The 20,119-nt window shown below is 43.7% G+C and overlaps 1 protein-coding gene across 3 annotated transcripts in view; it reads left to right on the top strand.

The window, feature by feature from the left end:
* The first annotated feature begins 980 nt into the window (after positions 1-980).
* The window catches only part of Mkx (mohawk homeobox), a 65,119-nt gene continuing 45,980 nt past the window's right edge, over positions 981-20,119 (top strand). The window contains exons 1-5 of one of the 3 annotated variants that reach the window (XM_075970764.1): positions 981-1,615; positions 3,568-3,836; positions 5,512-5,671; positions 12,285-12,438; positions 12,833-13,168. In XM_075970764.1, the coding sequence (XP_075826879.1) occupies positions 3,649-3,836; positions 5,512-5,671; positions 12,285-12,438; positions 12,833-13,168 (838 nt within the window). In that variant the 5' untranslated portion in view covers positions 981-1,615; positions 3,568-3,648. Of the gene's footprint in view, positions 1,616-1,768; positions 1,892-2,603; positions 2,723-3,567; positions 3,837-5,511; positions 5,672-12,284; positions 12,439-12,832; positions 13,169-20,119 lie in introns of those variants that run through there. The other 2 variants (XM_075970766.1, XM_075970765.1) reach the window with 2 other exon arrangements.

Here is a 20,119-nt window from a genome sequence, read left to right as displayed (position 1 = left end):
ATGAAATTATGATCACATTAGCCATCGCCCCAGGGAAAGGCAATTGACGAGAATGGAAGTCAGAAGGGAAGGTTGGAACTGAGTTCATACCAGTGCCTACAGACCATCTTCGCACAGAGACCACGGAAGAGAATGGGCCCTTTCTTCCTATGGATTGTCAGCTGTGCCTGCCTCTGCTTTGAACTTGCCGGCAGAAAAGGGGTGGTTGAAATTGTTAAGAGGCCGCTGCGGTGGCCTCTGTGAACCGGAGAGCCTGTCCTCAACTTACTGCACAAGCTCAGAGCGAAAGACAGCGAATGCAACCAAGGAACCTTATATAACAGAAATCCGGGAACAGCACAAAATGCGATCAAACCATAGTGCGCATCTGCCTGGCGCACAAAAATGAAAAGCCACCCTCCTTTCTGATTTAGATTGTGCCTTGCTGGGTTTGAGGAGATTGAAGAATAGAGAGTGCGGTTAGTCTTGGAAATAACCGCTTTATTATATACTTTAGCCGCTTCTAGAGCACAAAAAAATGTGGACTCTTAGATGAGGCTCAGCTCTGCATGGCCATGTTAAGGGAGAAAGGTTCAAATGATGCTAATTCTGTTAGGCTTTCAAAAGTCTGCTTTAGCTCTTAAAAGAAATGGACGGTAGCAAGAGCAGCAGAGCCTAGCCATCCTAGCAGGCGACTTGATGCTCCACTTCGCGGACTCTCTAAACTGCCACAAGTTCTGCACAAGTTCTGTGGCAGTGATTACAAAACACCGCATAGTTGTGGTAGTTGCTCTTTTTCCTTACTCCAGATGCCTTCAGGTTCCAACCTGAAGATCCAATGTCCCAAGCTTGATCTCCTGCACACCTGGACTACATCAGCAGGGACACCTGAGCTCGCCTCGCCCCACCTCTGCCTTTCCACATCCCTACCTCTTTAGAGCTTGTCCTGAGAAGCACGCGCTTTCCTGGCCTTCACCTCCATAGCCTGGACTTCGCTGGACAGCCCAATGACACCAAGAGAGATTGCTGGGTGCCAGAAACTCTAACCTCCAGCTAATCAGAAGGGAAACACCTGGTGCATCTCCGCGACCTTTTCGCGTCCAGCCACCCGTGGTGACATTTCCAGCACAGGGAGCAGCTAAAACACAGGATTTGCACCACCGCGACCTCTGGAGCCCCAGGCTTCGGGCAGCTTCTTGGATTACTCCCCTGAGCTGGAAGGAGAAAGCCTGCTTTCCTGGCTCGGCGAGGCTAGAGCAAGCGGAGCGGCGCCCCGCTGGGAGAATGCTGTTGCCTGGGGCTCGGGGAGCGGCCAGCCGCAGCTTCTCCGCGAGGGGTTAACTGCAGCTCCTGCGGCCAGGCGGGCGCGATCGCTTCCTCTCCTGCTGCCCCGGAACATGGATATTGCGCCCACAAGATGTTCGCGGGCAGAACCAGGCAGTCAGGAAACATGAGAAGGCCTCGGTATTCCGGGTCCCGGGCCACGAGCGTCCGTTTGGGTAAATAAAGCCGAGACGACGGCGGTGGCGGCGTTGAGCTTGTCGAAGCCTTCGCGGAGAACATGCGTCGGGGATGGGAGTGTGCCTAGCTTTGAGGAGGATCAGCCAGCCGCTGGCTGAGGGCTCGGCGGCCACAGGTACGGCCCTGGGTCCCCTCCCCTGCGTCCAGCCCCAGGCTCGCCCAGGCTGAGTCGCAGCTGCTCCCCAGCAATCAGCACGCCGGGGTTTGCCCTCCCCTCCCCCACCTCTGTCTGAGGTCGAGTGGGGGGCGCTCCTGGGTGTTGGTCAAGGCTGGAGGGAGGATCTGGGAACCAGTTGGCAGCCCACCTGGCCGCCTTTGCTTTGCTTTCTAATTATCCACGGGCCAGTTCCGCAGGGAGCGCGCTCCCCAGCACAGCTAGGAGAAAATCTGGGTAAGTGCAGAGCACAAGAGCAGAAATGGGTTGTAAGGGACCTTTCACGGGACCAAGGAAGAATTAGGAATTATAGGTCTTAACTGCCCCCACGCCCCACACTGACCCATTGTAATGGTTCGGATATCCAGGACGTGTGCCAACCTCCTCCACCGCGCCCGCAGTTGCAGACCTGGACCATGGCGGTGTTTGCAATCTGTGGGAAAGGTCCTAGATAGCTAACCTCACCATGACTTTGCTATAGAAAAGGCGCTGTTGTGTCTAGTACTGGGCTGTGTGGAAAGAGGTGGAGTGTCGGGGAAGGGCGTCTGCACCAGCAAAGAGGCGTGATCGGCAATCGTCTAAACAGGGGCGCCCGGCTCACAAACTTGCTTTGACTCTTATCGCCAAGGCTGTATGCGCACCCCGACCGGTACCTATCTGCTCAGGATTCAGCCCTAGGGCGCAACGCTGTGGCCACGAGAGATCTGACTTCACTTTCCATACCAACACTGACAGTGGCCGTCGCTTAGTCGCTGCGGCTTTTCCTAAGTGTTGCGTGTGGCCGCCACTGCAGTGACTAGAGGGCGGGGCAGGGGGCGTAGGCGAGTGTAGGCGAGTGTAGGCGCTGCGCACTCGCGAAGCAGGATATGTGTGTTGAGGGGGTGCTGGCAGCTCTATGTGAACGGCTCGGAGTAGACCGAGATACCAGGAGTTGCCAAGGGGGAGATCTGACCTCTGGGCATGGTCCAGATCTCGCGGCGAAATTACAGTTTTTCTGCGGTGGTGCGGCCTTGCTCCGGATGCCCGCACCTGGCGGGCTGAGGCCTCCAAAACGCTCCAACTCCAGAGGTGAGCTGCGAGCTGTCCGGAAGGCCGGTGGCCAGAATCTGAAAGGTGCGAGGGTCACTGCCTGCTAGGAGGCTTCAGACTTCTGAAATGGGCTCAAATTCCTAAGGACTGTAATCCTCAGAAACCCAGGTCCTGGCGCCTTCGCTTTGAGCGCCCCAGAAAAATTCGGGAATTTGTTATACATTTGACCTGAGACCATTCAGTTTTCTGTGTGGGGCTCTACTAACTTTCTCCGCTGTCCTTATTTCAGCGGGAAACTTTAACCGAAAGAAGCAGGGGACTCCTCTATATGGTCCAAGATCTAGAAAACATGGACATCCATCCCTTGACACCAAGACCTGGGACGCACTGACCCGCCCTTGTTGACGCAATTATTCGTGTTACCCAAAATCGTCTCATCCCTCCAACTCCTTCTGCTTATCCTAGAAGAGGCTTTATTCTCTGTGTGGTGCTTAACGAATGTCCCTTTCTCCTCCTTCTCCTCTTCCTCCAGTCCTCCTTTTTCTTTTTATTCTAATTCTGTTTCGCTGTCCTAATTGTGTGTCTATTAGAGACCGAAAAGTTCGTTTGGAAATTGCGTTCTTTACCTCGGTAGGTAAATTATTTCTGTTTGAAGTTCCTAGAGGTGTGGGAGCTTGACTGCCCAGAGGATAAGGGCAGGGACCTGTCCCAGGAGTGCTGTGTAGGTAGCCTGGTGCTGAAGAAGGCCGTTCACTAGTCTACCAGCAGCAATCCAGCCCTGGCCCTCAGCTCAGCAGTCCCGGAGTCCCCATCAAGTTCAGGGCTCCTGAGCTGTGGGAACCTGAGCACAGTCGGGAGTAACGTGATGCGCCTTGATCTTCTAGAACCGGAGCCCTGCTGCGGAGTTCCTGGAGCCCGGCTCCAACGTGCTGCGGCAAGGCCGCGGATCCCTGCCAGCCCGCACCATGAACACCATTGTCTTCAACAAGCTCGGGGGAGCGGTGCTTTTTGAGGACCGAGGTACCCCAGAGCGGGAACGTGGCAGCAGGCCATACGGATGCATCTTGGACAATCCACACACACGCCCGGAGGTGGGCATTCCAGATGGCCCGCCCCTCAAGGACAACCTCGGCCTGAGACACCGGAGGACTGGGTATGCTCATCGGCCTGTGCGGACCCGGGAGTCCGGAGGGTAGGAGCGGCGAGTTGCGGGGAGGGTGTGTGAAGCGCAAACCAAAATTTGGGAATAGGGGCTCTGCAGCTTCCCTCCTGGACACCCGATTCTTAAGGATTTACCTTCTCAAAACGGGAGGGACTAATTCCGTAGAACAGTTCAAAAGAGACTTGGTGGAAATTGAGTTGGTGCCCAGTCCTCCCACACCTAGAGGTCCCTGACAATCTGGGACCTGGCGTAGTTTCTTGCTTTCTCTGCATATCGAGGGAGTAGATTGAGTGCTGTACTCTGTGACTGAGTAAAGTCATCGAGTCAAACAGACAGTTGGTCCCAGGTAAGGTCTCCGTCACGTCACGGGAGGATGTCACCTTGGCCTCAAGGTTCCCTTGGCCTGGGACTAGGTCGGTTCCCATACCGGGACTATGTTAGTTCCCATACTGGGACTAGGTCTGTTCCCATACGGCGTCCCTGGTGCTCATAGCTCGGCGGAGTCCGCGGCGAGCCCGGAGGAGGAGGCTGCAGACCTGCCGGCTTTCGGTTTCTAGGGTTAAGCGGGTTGTCGTCGCCCGGGAGCTTTGGGGTGAGCCATCTGCAGTGTGGCAGTAGGGTAGTGTGTGCCTGGCCAGGTCTTGGCAGTTCCTAAAGCGGCCGGCCTTCTCCAAAACCACAACACCAGCTGCTTGTTTTGCCGCACTGATGCTTAGTAATAGAGATTAGGTTGTCTCAAACTGTTAAAACCAGTCAGCGAGGATGGAATTGCATTTCAAAGAGTTAGAAGCTGAGGTCCGGGAGGCAGGGGCGCAGGCGCTGGAGCGGGGACTGTGCTGGGAGCTCTCGCAGTTGTGCGGCGACACCTCCCGGAGCCTCTCGGGAGCGCATCACCCCATACCAACTCTGGAGTGATGGTTGCTTTATTTGCTCCTCTTGGAAGTCTGCTTTTCTAGCGTCTTTTACAAACCTTCACCTATTGGGACGACGTTTCACACGTTCCACTCTTCCTAAGAGGGAAAGAGGCTCTAGACTGCTTTGTAGGGTCTGCTGTTTTCCCAGCTTCCCGCATTTCCAAAGGATCAAATGAAATAGGGAGTCTAGGCAGTTGTTTCCGCCGTTGGAGTATGTGTTCCCTGACCTTTGGGCGAACCAGCAGTCCCAGGACCTTAGCAAGATGACTTAGAGGGCCGACCCTCCCGCTGAGGCCAGAGCCTCATAATGGTCTATAGAAGCAGGCGAAGGAAGGATCAGTTAGCTCTGGATCCAGATCCACAGTCTAGAGAATAGTTTTCCACGTGGCATTCGCCCCTACCCCTGCAATCCTGCCTTGCTGGGATCAAGAAAGCTCCCCTTTTCAAAATAAACGTAAGGCCTTGCACTGGCACAGGACCCCACGGTCAAACAGGCTATTTAGAGAGATGCACAGGAGCCACTGCTCTCACCGAGAAGTGAGAAGTTGTGGGTTTCCTTTTCTTGCTTTGCCCCAACTGTGGGGGCTCTTAGAGTTGAGATGCATAAGGATAGAGAGCCAAGATTGCTGGGGGTGGGGTTCAGTTAAGCCTAGGCTTGGTGCTGACATCATAGAAATACGACCTATCATGTAGTCCTTTGGGCCACCAAAAAGGTGCCACTAACACGTCCCTCTCCTCTCCTCATGTGCCAGGGTCCGACAGAATGGAGGGAAGGTGAGGCACAAGCGACAGGCCCTTCAAGACATGGCGCGGCCTCTTAAGCAGTGGCTTTATAAGCACCGTGACAACCCTTACCCCACGAAGACCGAGAAGATATTGTTGGCCCTCGGTTCGCAGATGACACTAGTGCAGGTAATCCAGACCCCTCAAACCGGGGTCTTTCCTCCACGCCAGCAGTTGAGGAGCAGAAACGCAGTACTGCGGTTGCGTCTCTCTCTAGGAAGGGTGGTGACCAGGCGGATCCAGATACCCTGGTTTCTGTTGCGAAGGAGGATGAGGGCTAGGCACAGGTGCCAGGTCCTATCGTAGAAAAAAGATTTCACCCCTAACAATCACCTTGGTGCGAATGATTGGGTCCAGAAGGAGTTTGTGTGATGCCTTGTTGGGGTGCCGGGAATAGAAGGCCTGCTGGAATGTGTTAAGAAGGTGATGGGTATGGGTCTGGAATCATAGCCGCGACGGATAAGGGTGGTGCAACCCACTGTGGTTTTCAGTCTTTAGTGTTTGTCACTTACTAGGGAGTCTGCTTAGAGCACAGATTGTTGCATCCTGCTTTGCTTATCGTTCCTGATTGGGTAGTTCCGGGGCGGGGCCATAAAATGCATGTCTAACAAGTTCCTAGGTGGTGCTGAAGATGCTTGTCCAGCTTTGAGAACCTGGGGCCTGAGGGTGCATATTGGAACCCAAGTTAAAGCACAGTACAGATTCAGATTAAGTAAGAACAGCCATTATTCAGAGGTAAGCCAGAAAGCAGGAAAGCTGGGAAGAAGGCAGCCTCATCATGGCACACACTGTTTTCTCCTGGGCTGAGGAGAGAAGATTTCAGATTGTGAGTGGCCGGTTCACTTTGTCAGTTGTAGAGAAATCATGCCAGCGTGTTTTTTTCCTAGTAGACAAACACTGTGTTTAATTAGCTTTTCTGAGCACAATCTTCCCCCAAACGATCCGTACAGAGCCATTACTCTGATTTTTTACCAAGGTGCAGGGCAGCTATGGGTAAAGGATAGAGGGACAAATCCCGGAGGGAATGCGGTCTTGTTACAGTGCAATTTCCTTTACATAGTGATGTGAACTTCGGTGTAAACAACAGATTTAGAAAGAGGAGGCCGCAGGGTGAGCGGGCAAGCTCCATATATTATAGTAGCACAAGTGAGAAAGTTTGGACATCTCATCAAACATACGAGGACGCTGTGAGATCCAAAATAAAGCTGCACTCGATAACATAAAAATCTCTTTCCAGAGTATTTCCAGTTTCATTTAAGAATTACTGGAAAGTTTGACAAAGCATTTGCGCTGGCTTGTAACAAGTCTCCACAAAATTCCAACATGTATTTTTCTGCCTGTTTTCAGAAAACAGTTTTAGAGAGAAACATCTGCTTTCTTTCCTATCAACAGGAAATTGTAATAATGGTGATTTGCCACAGCACTGGAGGCAGAAACTAATTCCTCAGTCTTGGCTTGAGATCTGTTTAACACAAAACTGTGAACCTTGCAAAAGCAGTTTTTTAAATAGTTATTACAATAAGAAAAACTTGACTTATGAAAACAAATGTATATGCTTCAATATTAACTTGAACAGGCCACTTATTCTAGACATACGCCCACTTACAGAGAAGCATGAATTCTAGCAGAAAGTTCTACAATCAATTACATTATTCTGGATGATCACATGGCTTCACTGCTGTTCATATGTAAAACACATTTATTTGACGTGTTTTTAAAAATAGTGTTTAGTCATTAAAAAGTAGAATTTGCAGCTATGAGAGAAATTTTATATTTTAATTGTTAGCTTGAATGAACTGAAATGCAAAGTTATACTCTTAATTTAGTTATATAGTTACTTGCTACTTGTAATCATAGCTTCAATACAAATAACTCTTTTCACACTTATATCTTGGTAACATGACTACATTTTTCTAATTTATGTGAATTTTTCATTCAAAATTATTTATTCTTTTATACAGCTCAGAACATAAAATATGTAATTCTTAAGTGAGGAAAAAAATGTTTGCAATTAAATGATACACGTATAACAATGATTTTTTATTATTTTCAGTAAGATAAATTTCTTAAACTTTAAAATGATAAGTGGAAACTTTGAAATGTATAAAATTTCCACTTAGGATCTTATTTATAATCCACCTTAGGTTCAGTTATTTTCCACCATGGACAATGGCATATGCAAAAGATATATGTAATATGTGATGTATACCCACACATCCACTTATATAGGAATTTATATGAGTCAAGCATGAATTAAACATCCAAAGTATATTCCAGCTTCATGGAAACTGTATAAATTATGCAAATACTTTACACTTTTGGAGGAAAAGCATAGAGCTCGTGTCCCGAGTCAGTCTCTCCCTGTGAGTCACTTAATCCTGTGGAGTGAGGTTTCTTCAGAAGAGTGCTCATGTCTTACTCATGGGGTTCACACCGTAGCATGGCTCTCTCCGGGCAGCACACTATCCCTACGTGCTTGTAGATCGATTAGCGTTCTTCTGGGAAATGGCATTTGAATCACATAGCTTTCCAGAATGTCTTTCTGACAATTACAGGAAAGCTGAAACTCTTGTTTTACTTTCAGAACATAGCAGAGAACACACAGCTTATTAACTTCATCCTACAGAGTGAAATCTTCAGAACAAGAACAAGTATGACTCATTTTGTTTTCAAAATGTCTACAAATAGACCGCACATGCACGCCTGCAGGCAGATGTGAAAGCTGCCCTTGCCTCTGTCCGAACTCATGATTCTTGTTGAGTACAGGGCCTGCACTTGCTTCTTCCTCATGGCTTGTTACAACAGCTGTGACCATAACTATTTTATTCTTCAACAGAATATCTTATGTTTGAGCATTTATTTTACATTTAACATTTTCCTCTGAGTGTGCGTCAAACTGTTCCTGTACTGTAATTCTCCTTTCCTTTGCTCCTCTTGAACTGCCGAGGGAAGGTATGAAACCTGGTCAGCAATCTCCCTTGAAGCACAGAAGTAAAAAGATGGAAATATGTTTTAGTACCTTTTCTGATACATAGAATCCTGGAGGACACTACAGGAGTACCTACAGTTTTTCATCCCTGAGAAAATGAATTAACTAATGATCATGTGACTCTCGCATATTGTTTGTTATTCATTCACCTTAACATTTTGGTCCTAATTTGCTATCACTGTGCTTAACTTTTCTTTGCACATATCATTTTTATGAGAGCATTAAAAGGAGAGTATTTCTTTATGACATAGTTTGGTGTCAACCAAACAAAATCTTATACTTGATTTGGTTCGTATTATAAAAATATTCTATGTATTCCTAAAATAGGAATAGCCTGTGCTTTTGTGGAGCAATAACAAATAGTCTGAGATGGAAAGTTTGTATCATCACAAGATATGGAGCTTCCAAAGAACAATGCTTGTGTGTTGAGACTGTTTTGCCAGTATATAACTCGCATTCCTGTGATGTACTCATGGACATTTGATAAAATCATAGCATTACAAAAAATTTGTTTACAGCATTGGTCTAGTTGTTTTTGCTGGTAGTTTGAGTACTTATTCTGAGAAAATACTTGTTACATATTCAACAAAATCTTAGACAAGGCCTTATACGTCATTCCAAGTGCTATTGGTACAGAGAGAAGATCCCCAGTATTTACGTAATAATTCAGACTAGGTTTGTTAGTTTAATATGTTCAAAACTGGAGAGACTCCAGCTCATTCCTTTGGGTTCACACTGCAGTTTCTCTGTTCACACAACACACCTAAGCACCTTTAGTAAGGATGTGTGGAAAATACTTTCTCTTCCAGCTTCTAGACACTTGGCTCTTTAAGCCTTTGCTATAAAATACACAGTTTTAAAAGCACTTCTGACATTAAAATGCTGTTCCAGAATCTACCTTTGGTAAGAGAATATGCACAACCACATGAAGGAATCCAAAGTAAGTGTAAAATGTCGAAAATGGGAGTCTATATTTTTACTGTCAGTGACACAGAAATTTACATTTAGTCAATGAGGAAAAATGCAAAATATTCAAATTTACCAACTATTAGTTCTTCACAGAAGTCCATATTAAACACCCCAGGCTGCACTTAGCTGTTAAGTTGTACTATACATTTCTGGTGATAAAATACAGACAGCATATGTATGCTAGCAGATTTGGTGTTGGTCAAACTTATGAAACAAGTTGAGAAAAAGCCTATGTTAAAGATCACTGACCTTTCTGAAAAGTCATGTGATGCCATTATAATAGGTTGAGAACTAGGAATATTTAACACATTAAAAAGTAGATGATCTCTTATTGTGAAAAGCCAATTAATTCCCTTTAACACTTAATATTCTTCCATTTTATGCATTAGAATTATAGTACACTATGATTTTAGTTATTATATTAAACATAATTAGTGTATTATGTTTGTTTGTTTTTTAACTAGAAGGCCATTTCACTTTTACTGTATAAAGTGTCATGAAGATTGGGTTTGATACTGTATCATATGTGTATAACACATCAGGATTGGGTTTTATACCGTATCATATGTGTATAACACATGTTAGTGAACACTGGTTAAGATCTAGCTGAGTCCTATGAATGTGCTATAAACACAGGAGAAGTTGTAGGCTGGGTCCTGTGTGTGAGAGGTGTAAAGACAGGCCTACTCACACACGACTGATTCCAAGAAACAGTGCTGGGACTAGGAAGCAGGTCGGACAGTGAGCTGCAGAGAGGCTGGTGGATAGACGGCTGCTTCACAGCTCTTCTCTTAGAGAAGATGAAGATGTTAGGAAACATCTGATCCATTTTACAACAGGTGAAGGGCTGTCTGTCTGTCTGTCTGTCTGTCTGTCTGTTTCACACCAAGGAGCAAACCCAGAGCTGTACATGTGCTAGGCAAATGCTCTCCCACTACGTCACATCCCAGCCCTGGATGAAGTATGTGAAGGTCAGGAAAAGTTGGAGTGAATGAACTAAATGTACATGACATGCCATGGTTTTAGATAATTCAGAACAGAAAACCAGGCCACTTTATACCACAGTCACATTAGTGATTAGGACATTAGTGACGACATGAAGAAGTAAATTGATTAAGTTAAAACAATGCATCACATTTGAATTTGATGTTCATTAAAAAGATCCATTTAAGAAAACAGAATGGAAACTAGGGAAGTTTGAAAGAATGTTTTTAAAGTTCCCAACTAATAATCATGAGGATTTTATGAAAATTTGGGCAGTGAGTGAGAGAACCAGAGGGGAGGGAGGGAAAGGTAGTGACCAGCAGCTCTTTGCTTCCACAGTGAATGACTGACCTTGGTCTCAGATTATCACTGTTGTTATAGGGGTTCAGGTGTGACATTTGTAGATTTGTGTGTGTGTGTGTGTGTTGCGCACACACGTGTGTGCATGTATGCGTGTTAATATTCTTTACAAGACCTGCACTTTACACCACAGCTAGTATGCAATAGCTACTCCCTGTATATTTGCTGAATGAATACTCCTGGACGTTGCCTACGTGTGGAGGATGGAGAGACAGAGAATTTGAAGCACTGAACCATAGTCATAATGGTTCAGCTTGGCCGGTATAGAAGTTGATGACTAAGACTTTTGAAGGGATCTGGTACACACTGTGAAAGAACAGCTTTTCAAGGTAGAAGGGGACAATGTGAATGTAGTCAATGTTGACTTTATATTAAAAAAATACATGCTAGACAAGGAAAAAAATGTAATTTTTCTTTTTTAAACAGTAATCACTATAGTTTAAGTAATAATTAGATATTGATCAATTTACAAAAATACTTACTTGTATTTATAATACTTATACTCTACTATAAATGCCCTAAATAAATTTATAGTATGACTAAGAAACAAAAAAAAGAATTTTCTACTGAAAACATTAACACACAAACTATTATAGTAATAATATAATATTATTATATATATTTGTGTTCTGGAACAAATTCACAGAAAAATTATATTTGTATAGTTCATATTTTTAAAAGCAAATTTTTTCCTTTTAATTTTTTTAAAGAGCTATATGCTGTCCATATCCTGACAGCACTTTTATCCTCTAGGAACCCAACGGCTTGAAGGAAGACTGAAGGTCATTTCTTTGTCTTCACTGATGTTTCAACAGCAGATTTCTAGTTTCTAGCAGGTGTTCTGGCCCCCCTTCCCCACTCCTCTGATGGCTCCACCTTTGATCCTTTTCTACCTTCTATGTTAAGTGTCTAGTTTCCTTAATTGGCTTCCAGAGCTTGGCCCTGGACTCTCTTCAGTTCGCCTACTCACAACTTAGCCTGAAGGTGAACCTCTAAACCTGCTCTTTAAGTCTTATGCTCACCTTTTGTTTTCCTGTTGAACCTTCATCTGTGTGCTTCTCTAGTACCTTAGCTTAGACATTCCCCCAACAGGACACTTGCACATCTTCAGAAAGATTTCTTATTTTTTAAAATTTCAGGGCAACACAAGTTGGTTGACTCAACGTCACCATTAAATTTCCACTCATTGTATTTGTGGATTCTTGTATCATTTATCCTCCCTCCCTTTCTCCCTCCCTTTTCCCCTTGAGATGGTGCCTCTCACTTTTCCCAAAGCTGACCCCAAATCCTGGCCTAAGTGATTCTCCTGCCTCAGCCTCCCAAGTAGCTAAGATCACAGGTGTATAGCAGTAACACTGGTCTTGGATCCTTTAAAAGAAAGTAATTGCATAATCGCCATGTTTTAATGCTTTGTTAATTGAAAAACTGATGCTGTTTTAGGTGTCCAATTGGTTTGCTAATGCTAGACGTCGGCTGAAGAACACTGTTCGTCAGCCAGATTTGAGTTGGGCCTTAAGAATAAAGCTATACAACAAGTACGTGCAAGGCAACGCTGAGCGGCTCAGCGTGAGTAGCGACGACTCCTGCTCTGAAGGTTCGTTCAGATTCTATGTTCCTGTCTTTGCTTTGCCATTATATAAGTCCACCTAGGTGCTGTCTTAATGGTTGACCACAAATATTGTAGTGCCACAAATTTATTTTTTAATGAGGCAGCTTCATCCTTATGGTATATAAAGCAACAGCAATTATAGCCATTCCCTCTGTTTGTGGATTTGTCATGTGTGGAGAAAGCATTTTCCTTAAAATTAAATACCCTATAGGAAATTACATAGGCTCCTGTTTCTTTTTACCTAAAAATTAATCTTATATATCAAAAATACTTCTGCATATGGCATATATTCTTCAATTTTGCATATTTAATGACTGTGATAGTTGCGCAGCTAGGGAAAGTATGTGCAAACACTAGTTGGTGATGTTTTTCCCTTTAGATGGAGAAAATCCCCCAAGAAATCACACGAACGAAGTGGGCTACAGCACCCCTGCCCATCACACTGTCATTAAAGGGGAGAACTCAGTGATAAAAGCCGGAGTGAGGCCGGAGTCAAGGGCAGCCGAGGACTACGTGTCGCCTCCCAAGTACAAGAGCAGCTTGTTGAACCGTTACCTTAACGACTCTTTGAGACATGTCATGGCCACAAGCACTGCCATGATGGGAAAAACAAGGCAAAGAAACCATTCGGGATCTTTTAGCTCCAATGAATTTGAGGAAGAGTTGGTGTCTCCGTCGTCATCAGAAACTGAAGGCAACTTTGTCTATCGCACAGGTAAGTCCAGGCTTTGTTGTAATTATGGTAACCTGTGTAAGACAGAAATCTGTGGCAAAGGGATTTATTATAACAGATATAAGAAAGCCAGAAGATACTTGATTTGTATAATTAGCACAAGATAATTATGGATTGCCATAATTAATTCTGGTGTAAAGCTTTTGATTTTTTTAAACTGGCAATGGCTATATTTATTAGTCGATCATGGTCTCAGAGAGCCTGAGATACTTTGCTCTTTAATAGTAAGGCTAAAAATATTCATTCTTACAGATAATTTTAATCATGATGATGTGATAACAGTATTGATTAAGAAATCAATATTTTGTGTGTGCATCTGTGTATGGGCCCATGTGTACCAGATACCTTCCTCTATTGTTCTCAGCTTTATTCTTTGAGATTTGGGCTCTCATTGGATCCAGAAATCCTCCTGTCTCTGACACACCAGCACTGGGGTTACAGGCACATGTAACCCCATCATGCTTAGCTTTTTTATGTGGGTGCTGGGGATCAGAACTCAGGTCCTCATGCCCATGCAACAAGTTTGCTTTCCCTCTGAGTTATTTTGCTTGCCTGACAATAACAATATTTAACAGATGTCTATGCTTCCTTTATAAGTAATCATAAAAGGATTGTGCTGGACTGTGGCTAGCCATGCAAATGTTCCATCTTTTCTTTTACATGCTTTGAATTCTAGAAGTGATAGGAAATTAATACAAATTAACACACCTGCCAGCATTTTTAGAAGGAGAAACACAAACCTAGATCTACTTACTTTGGAAACTTCACTTTTATACCTAGAAAGTACAAGTTGGGCTGATAAGTAGCTTTGAAGATTTTATATTCATTCCAGAAATATTGAGCTGATTTCTACATGTCCAAAGCATTCAGTGGAGTAGCAGGTTGGTAAAAATTTCTATCTTGATTTTAGCTCAGCAGGACTTGCTTTTAAGGAGTCTTTAAGCAGAGTTACTTTGGAACAAGGGATAGGTGAGATTTACATCTAGTACTGATGCAGCCTGGCTCCTAAAAACACCAACAAATGAGTCTAATGTTAGATCTTGACAGAGTAAAGCACTCAGCCTAGCCAGTTACACCACAATGAGAAAACCAGTCAAGAACACACAATAGTTAAGCATTGACTGAACAGCATAGCACAGCTGAACCTGCACAAGAAGTTTCAGGAGGGGCCCCTCCTGTATCTACTACCACCAATCATTGCCCATAGTTACCCAACATTAACCAATGTCTGTAGCTATACTACTGTCTGTATTTATCCTACTGCCAATCAGTGCCCATAGTTAACCTACCACCACCAGTCATTGCCTGTAGCTAACCTACCACCACCAGTCATTACCTGTAGTTAACCTACCACCACCAGTCATTGCCTGTAGCTAACCTACCACCACCAGTCATTACCTGTAGTTAACCTACCACCACCAGTCATTGCCTGTAGTTAATCTACCACCATCAGTTATTGCCTGAAGTTAACCTACCACCACCAGTCATTGCCTGTAGTTAATCTACCACCATCAGTTATTACCTGTAGTTAACCTACCACCACCAGTCATTACCTGTAGTTAACCTACCACCACCAGTCATTGCCTGTAGTTAATCTACCACCATCAGTTATTGCCTGAAGTTAACCTACCACCACCAGTCATTGCCTCTAGTTACCTACCACCACCAGTCATTGCCTGTAGTTAACCTACCACCACCAGTCATTACCTGTAGTTAACCTACCACCACCAGTCATTACCTGTAGTTAACCTACCACCATCAGTCATTACCTGTAGTTAACCTACCACCACCAGTCATTACCTGTAGTTAACCTACCACCACCAGTCATTACCTGTAGTTAACCTACCACCACCAGTCATTACCTGTAGTTAACCTACCACCACCAGTCATTGCCTGTAGCTAACCTACCACCACCAGTCATTGCCTCTAGTTAACCTACCACCACCAGTCATTACCTGTAGTTAACCTACCACCACCAGTCATTGCCTGTAGTTAATCTACCACCATCAGTTATTGCCTGAAGTTAACCTACCACCACCAGTCATTGCCTCTAGTTAATCTACCACCATCAGTTATTACCTGTAGTTAACCTACCACCACCAGTCATTACCTGTAGTTAACCTACCACCACCAGTCATTGCCTGTAGTTAATCTACCACCATCAGTTATTGCCTGAAGTTAACCTACCACCACCAGTCATTGCCTGTAGTTAACCTACCACCACCAGTCATTGCCTGTAGTTAACCTACCACCACCAGTCATTACCTGTAGTTAACCTACCACCACCAGTCATTACCTGTAGTTAACCTACCACCACCAGTCATTACCTGTAGTTAACCTACCACCACCAGTCATTACCTGTAGTTAATCTACCACCATCAGTTATTACCTGTAGTTAACCTACCACCACCAGTCATTACCTGTAGTTAACCTACCACCACCAGTCATTACCTCTAGTTAACCTACCACCACCAGTCATTGCCTGTAGTTAACCTACCACCACCAGTCATTACCTGTAGTTAACCTACCACCACCAGTCATTGCCTGTAGTTAATCTACCACCATCAGTTATTACCTGTAGTTAACCTACCTCCACCAGTCATTGCCTCTAGTTAACCTACCACCACCAGTCATTACCTCTAGTTAACCTACCACCACCAGTCATTGCCTGTAGTTAACCTACCACCACCAGTCATTACCTGTAGTTAACCTACCACCACCAGTCATTGCCTGTAGTTAATCTACCACCATCAGTTATTACCTGTAGTTAACCTACCACCAAAAGTCATTGCCTCTAGTTAACCTACCACCACCAGTCATTACCTGTAGTTAACCTACCACCACCAGTCATTACCTGTAGTTAACCTACCACCACCAGTCATTACCTGTAGTTAACCTACCACCACCAGTCATTGCCTGTAGTTAATCTACCACCATCAGTCATTACCTCTAGTTAACCTACCACCACCAGTCATTACCTGTAGTTAACCTACCACCATCAGTCATTACCTGTAGTTAACCTACCACCACCAGTCATTACCTGTAGTTAATCTACCACCATCAGTTATTGCCTGAAGTTAACCTACCACCACCAGTCATTGCCTGTAGTAAATCTACCACCATCAGTTATTGCCTGTAGCTAACCTACCACCATCAGTCCTTACCTGTAGCTAACTTACCACCACCAGTCATTGCCTGTAGCTAACCTACCACCACCAGTCATTGCCTGTAGTTAATCTACCACCATCAGTTATTGCCTGTAGCTAACCTACCACCATCAGTCCTTACCTGTAGCTAACCTACCACCATTAGTCATTGCCTGTAGTTATCTTACCACTAACAATCATGTTCTATGGTTATGTTACTACCATTGGCATTGATGTTATTCCCCCAGAATTTATTACGTACCATGTGTCCAACATCATAGCAGAAGTGATATCTAAATTATATTCTTAAAGAAGAATGAGGTAGATAATTTCCTGTCACTGGAAGACATTTATGAGTCAGTACATATGATATTTGTCTTTCTGGATCTGGGTTACCTCACTCAATATAATGTTTTCTAGATTCATCCATATGCCTGCAAATTTCAAGAAGTCATTCTTTTTATGCTGTGTAGTACTCTATTGTGTAAATATACCACATTTTCCTTATCCATTCTTTGGTCAAGGGGCATTTAGGTTGTTTCCAGCTTCTGGCTATGACAAACAGTTCTGCTATGAACATAGTTGAGCACATGTCCTTCTAGTATGGTTGAGTATACTTTGGGTATATACCCAAAAGTGGTATTGCTGGTCTTGAGGTAGATTGTTTCCTAATTTTCTGAGAATTCACCATACTGATTTCCAAAGGGGCTGTACCAGTTTGCACCCCCACCAGCAATGACGAGTGTTCCCTTTGCCCCACATCCTCTCCATCATATCATCAGTGTTTTTGATCTTGGCCATTCTTAGAGGTATAAGATGGACTCTCAGAGTTGTTTTGATTTTCATTTCTCTGATGACTAAGGATGTTGAGCATTTCCTTAAGTGTCTTTCAGACATTTGAGATTCCTCTGTTGAGAGTTTTCTGTTTAGGTCTGTATCCCCCCTTTTTATTGGATTATTTGTTCTTTTGATGACCAATTTCTTAAGTTCTTTGTATATTTTGGGGATCAGACCTCTGTTCAATATGGGGTTGGTGAAGATCTTTTCCCAGTTTGTAGGATGTTGTTTTTCTTGTTGACCGTGTCCTTTGCTTTACTGAGCGTCTCAGTTTCGGGAGGTCCCATTTATTAATTGTTGCTCTTAGTGTCTGTGCTACTGGGGTTATATTTAGGAAGTGGTCTCCTGTGCCAATGTGTTCAAGTGTACTTCCCACTTTCTCTTCTATGAGGTTCAGTGTGGTTGGTTTTATGTTGAGGTCTTTGATCCATTTAGACTCAAGTTTTGTGCATGGCAATAGATATGGATCTATTTTCATTCTTCTACATGTTGATATCCAGTTATGCCAGCACCATTTGTTAAATATTCTTTCTTTTTCCATTTGATATTTTTTGCTTCTTTATCAAAAATCAGGTGTCCATAGGTATGTGGATTGATCTAGGTTTTCGATTTGGTTCCATTAGTCCTCTTGTCTGTTCTTATGCCAGTACCAGGCTGTTCTTAGTACTGTAGCTCTGTAGTAGAGTTTGAAGTCAGGGATTGTGATGCCTCTAGAAGTTCCTTTATTGTACAGGATTGTTTTGGCTATCCTGTGATGAAACTCATTTTTCAAGGTATGTCATATGACAGGGACCAAGTTAGAAAGAGTCCATGGTGAAACCTGTAGCTGAAGTGAATGACCTAAGCAGTCTTCTTAGAGGGTCAGCAAGCATATGATGGCACAAGGAGAAGATAAGGGTCTGAGGGTGCTACTTACCCATCAGCTCCCATGATAAGGATATGGCTTATATATGACAGGCTCTTCTCTGACTATTGAGTACTTCTCTTTGAAGTAATGGTATTTGTTTAATTCTTACCGAGTAGTTAGCCCACACCCCATTCATTCACTGAGTAGTGATGATACACTTGGCCCTGCCTTGGGGACCACACATTTCTGCATAACTTCTACATGAGGAGCCTGATATGGCAACACTGGAGCATTAGGAAGGAATCCACATTAGAACACCAAGTGCAGCCTTCAGATGGGTTAGTCCAAAATCTCCTCGATTATCTACAGATGTGAACAGTGTTATCATTCCAAAAGTGTCAGGACATCCTTAAAGAACTGAGTTGACATTTTTCAGTTTTCATCTCTAGCTCTCACACCATAAAGTAATTCCAAACACACACAAATATAAAGACAGCCTCAGAAGAAAGGTCTGGGTAAAGTTAAAAATAAAAAGCCATTTAGCCAATAATGAAAACAAAGAAAATCTATATTATTATCTGAGTGATAGTGACTGAGTGGAGATTGGAGTTAATTTAGAGTTTTAGAAATGTTTTCAGAGAAAGAAAAATAAAGAAATTCCAAATTCAGGTGTTTAAAAGAAAAAAGTAAAATGGGGATATAATGAAAGTCAGAAAATAACCAAAAGTTTGAAAGCAATAATAAATAAACAAATATAGTCACAAATTAATATTGGAGATGACAAAGAAGGTTTATAAACAAGTGTATAGTTATCAAGAAGACTTTTTTAAATTATCATGAAGGGACAGGGTGGGTGGCTCTGTGGCTAAAGCATCTGTCACACAAGCAGCAGGCCTCAGGACCAGAGTTGAGATCACCAGCCCCTCATGAAAGTCTGTAATCCCAGCACTTGAAAGAGAGGCTCTCCAGAGAAAGCCAACTAGTGAGACCAACTTGACCAGGAGGCTCTGGTTCAGTGGAGAGGCCCATCCTCAGTGGACAAGAGGCAAGTGACTCCAGATGTCAACCTCGGGCAAACATGCACACAGGTGCAGTACATACTAGGTCAACATGTGCATACGCAAGCACACCTGCACACCTGCAACTGTGTATATGCAATAGATTAATATTAGCCTTGAAAATAAAAGATAAATTCACAAGTAAGAAAGTTTTATAAGTAACCAATAACTCAGGAGAAATTCAGGTTTTCAGTAAATCCAGTGCCCCAAAACTATGAATTGATGGATCCATTGGGCTGTTTTTGTTTTTTCAAACTTTGAATAAATAAGTCTTCAGTTTTATATATTTTCTGGAACATTTAAAATTATAAGAAGTTCTTCATTTTTAAAAATGTAAATGTAATCCCAATCCCAGACAAGATTAAGATAATAGAGATGTCTCTTTAAAAAGAACATGTTGAGAGATTTTTCCAGTTCAAGCTATTCAAACTACAGAAGCATGGAATAAAATTTGTATACACAGGTATAGCAAAGGTTTCTTGGAAGAAAAATTATAATTAATGAGGTGCATTAGGTAGCAACTGTTTATTTAGAAAAAGGTGTTTCTTATAAACACATTTATGCTACCCAGTGAAAACAAGGTCATCTCCTGTAAACATCCCCATCGTGCTGACTCTTGAGAACATGCGCTCTTTTCAGAGGGGATGAAACGCTCACTCAGAAGGGGGCTGTGCCTGTACTTGGTGCTTTTCAGACTTAGATCGTTTATTAGCTGCTTATTTTTCTTGACCATTCTGAGAGCATTTGGTGCATACTGAGCACGACTCATCTGCTGGCTCCCTGGAGAAATAAAGCCCATGTTGCAGTTATCCAGCCGGTGAGAAAGCAACCTACACATGGAAACTTTCTCGTGCATGTGTGTACATTTAAAAAGAACAGTCTGATTTTTCCCTCTTAATGTCCAAGCTTGGAAAATTAAAAGAAAGAGAGACCAACAGCCTAAAAGCACTGTGCTAAGTTTCAGGCCAAACAATAAATGGGTGTCTTCAAAGGGACTGAGAGATAGCACTGTTGTAGCCGGGTTACCATGTGTGGCACTCTGAAT

The sequence above is a fragment of the Microtus pennsylvanicus genome, chromosome 4, assembly GCF_037038515.1.
Source record: "Microtus pennsylvanicus isolate mMicPen1 chromosome 4, mMicPen1.hap1, whole genome shotgun sequence".
Classification (NCBI taxonomy): domain Eukaryota; kingdom Metazoa; phylum Chordata; class Mammalia; order Rodentia; family Cricetidae; genus Microtus; species Microtus pennsylvanicus.
This window is presented reverse-complemented; position numbering and strand designations above follow the sequence as displayed.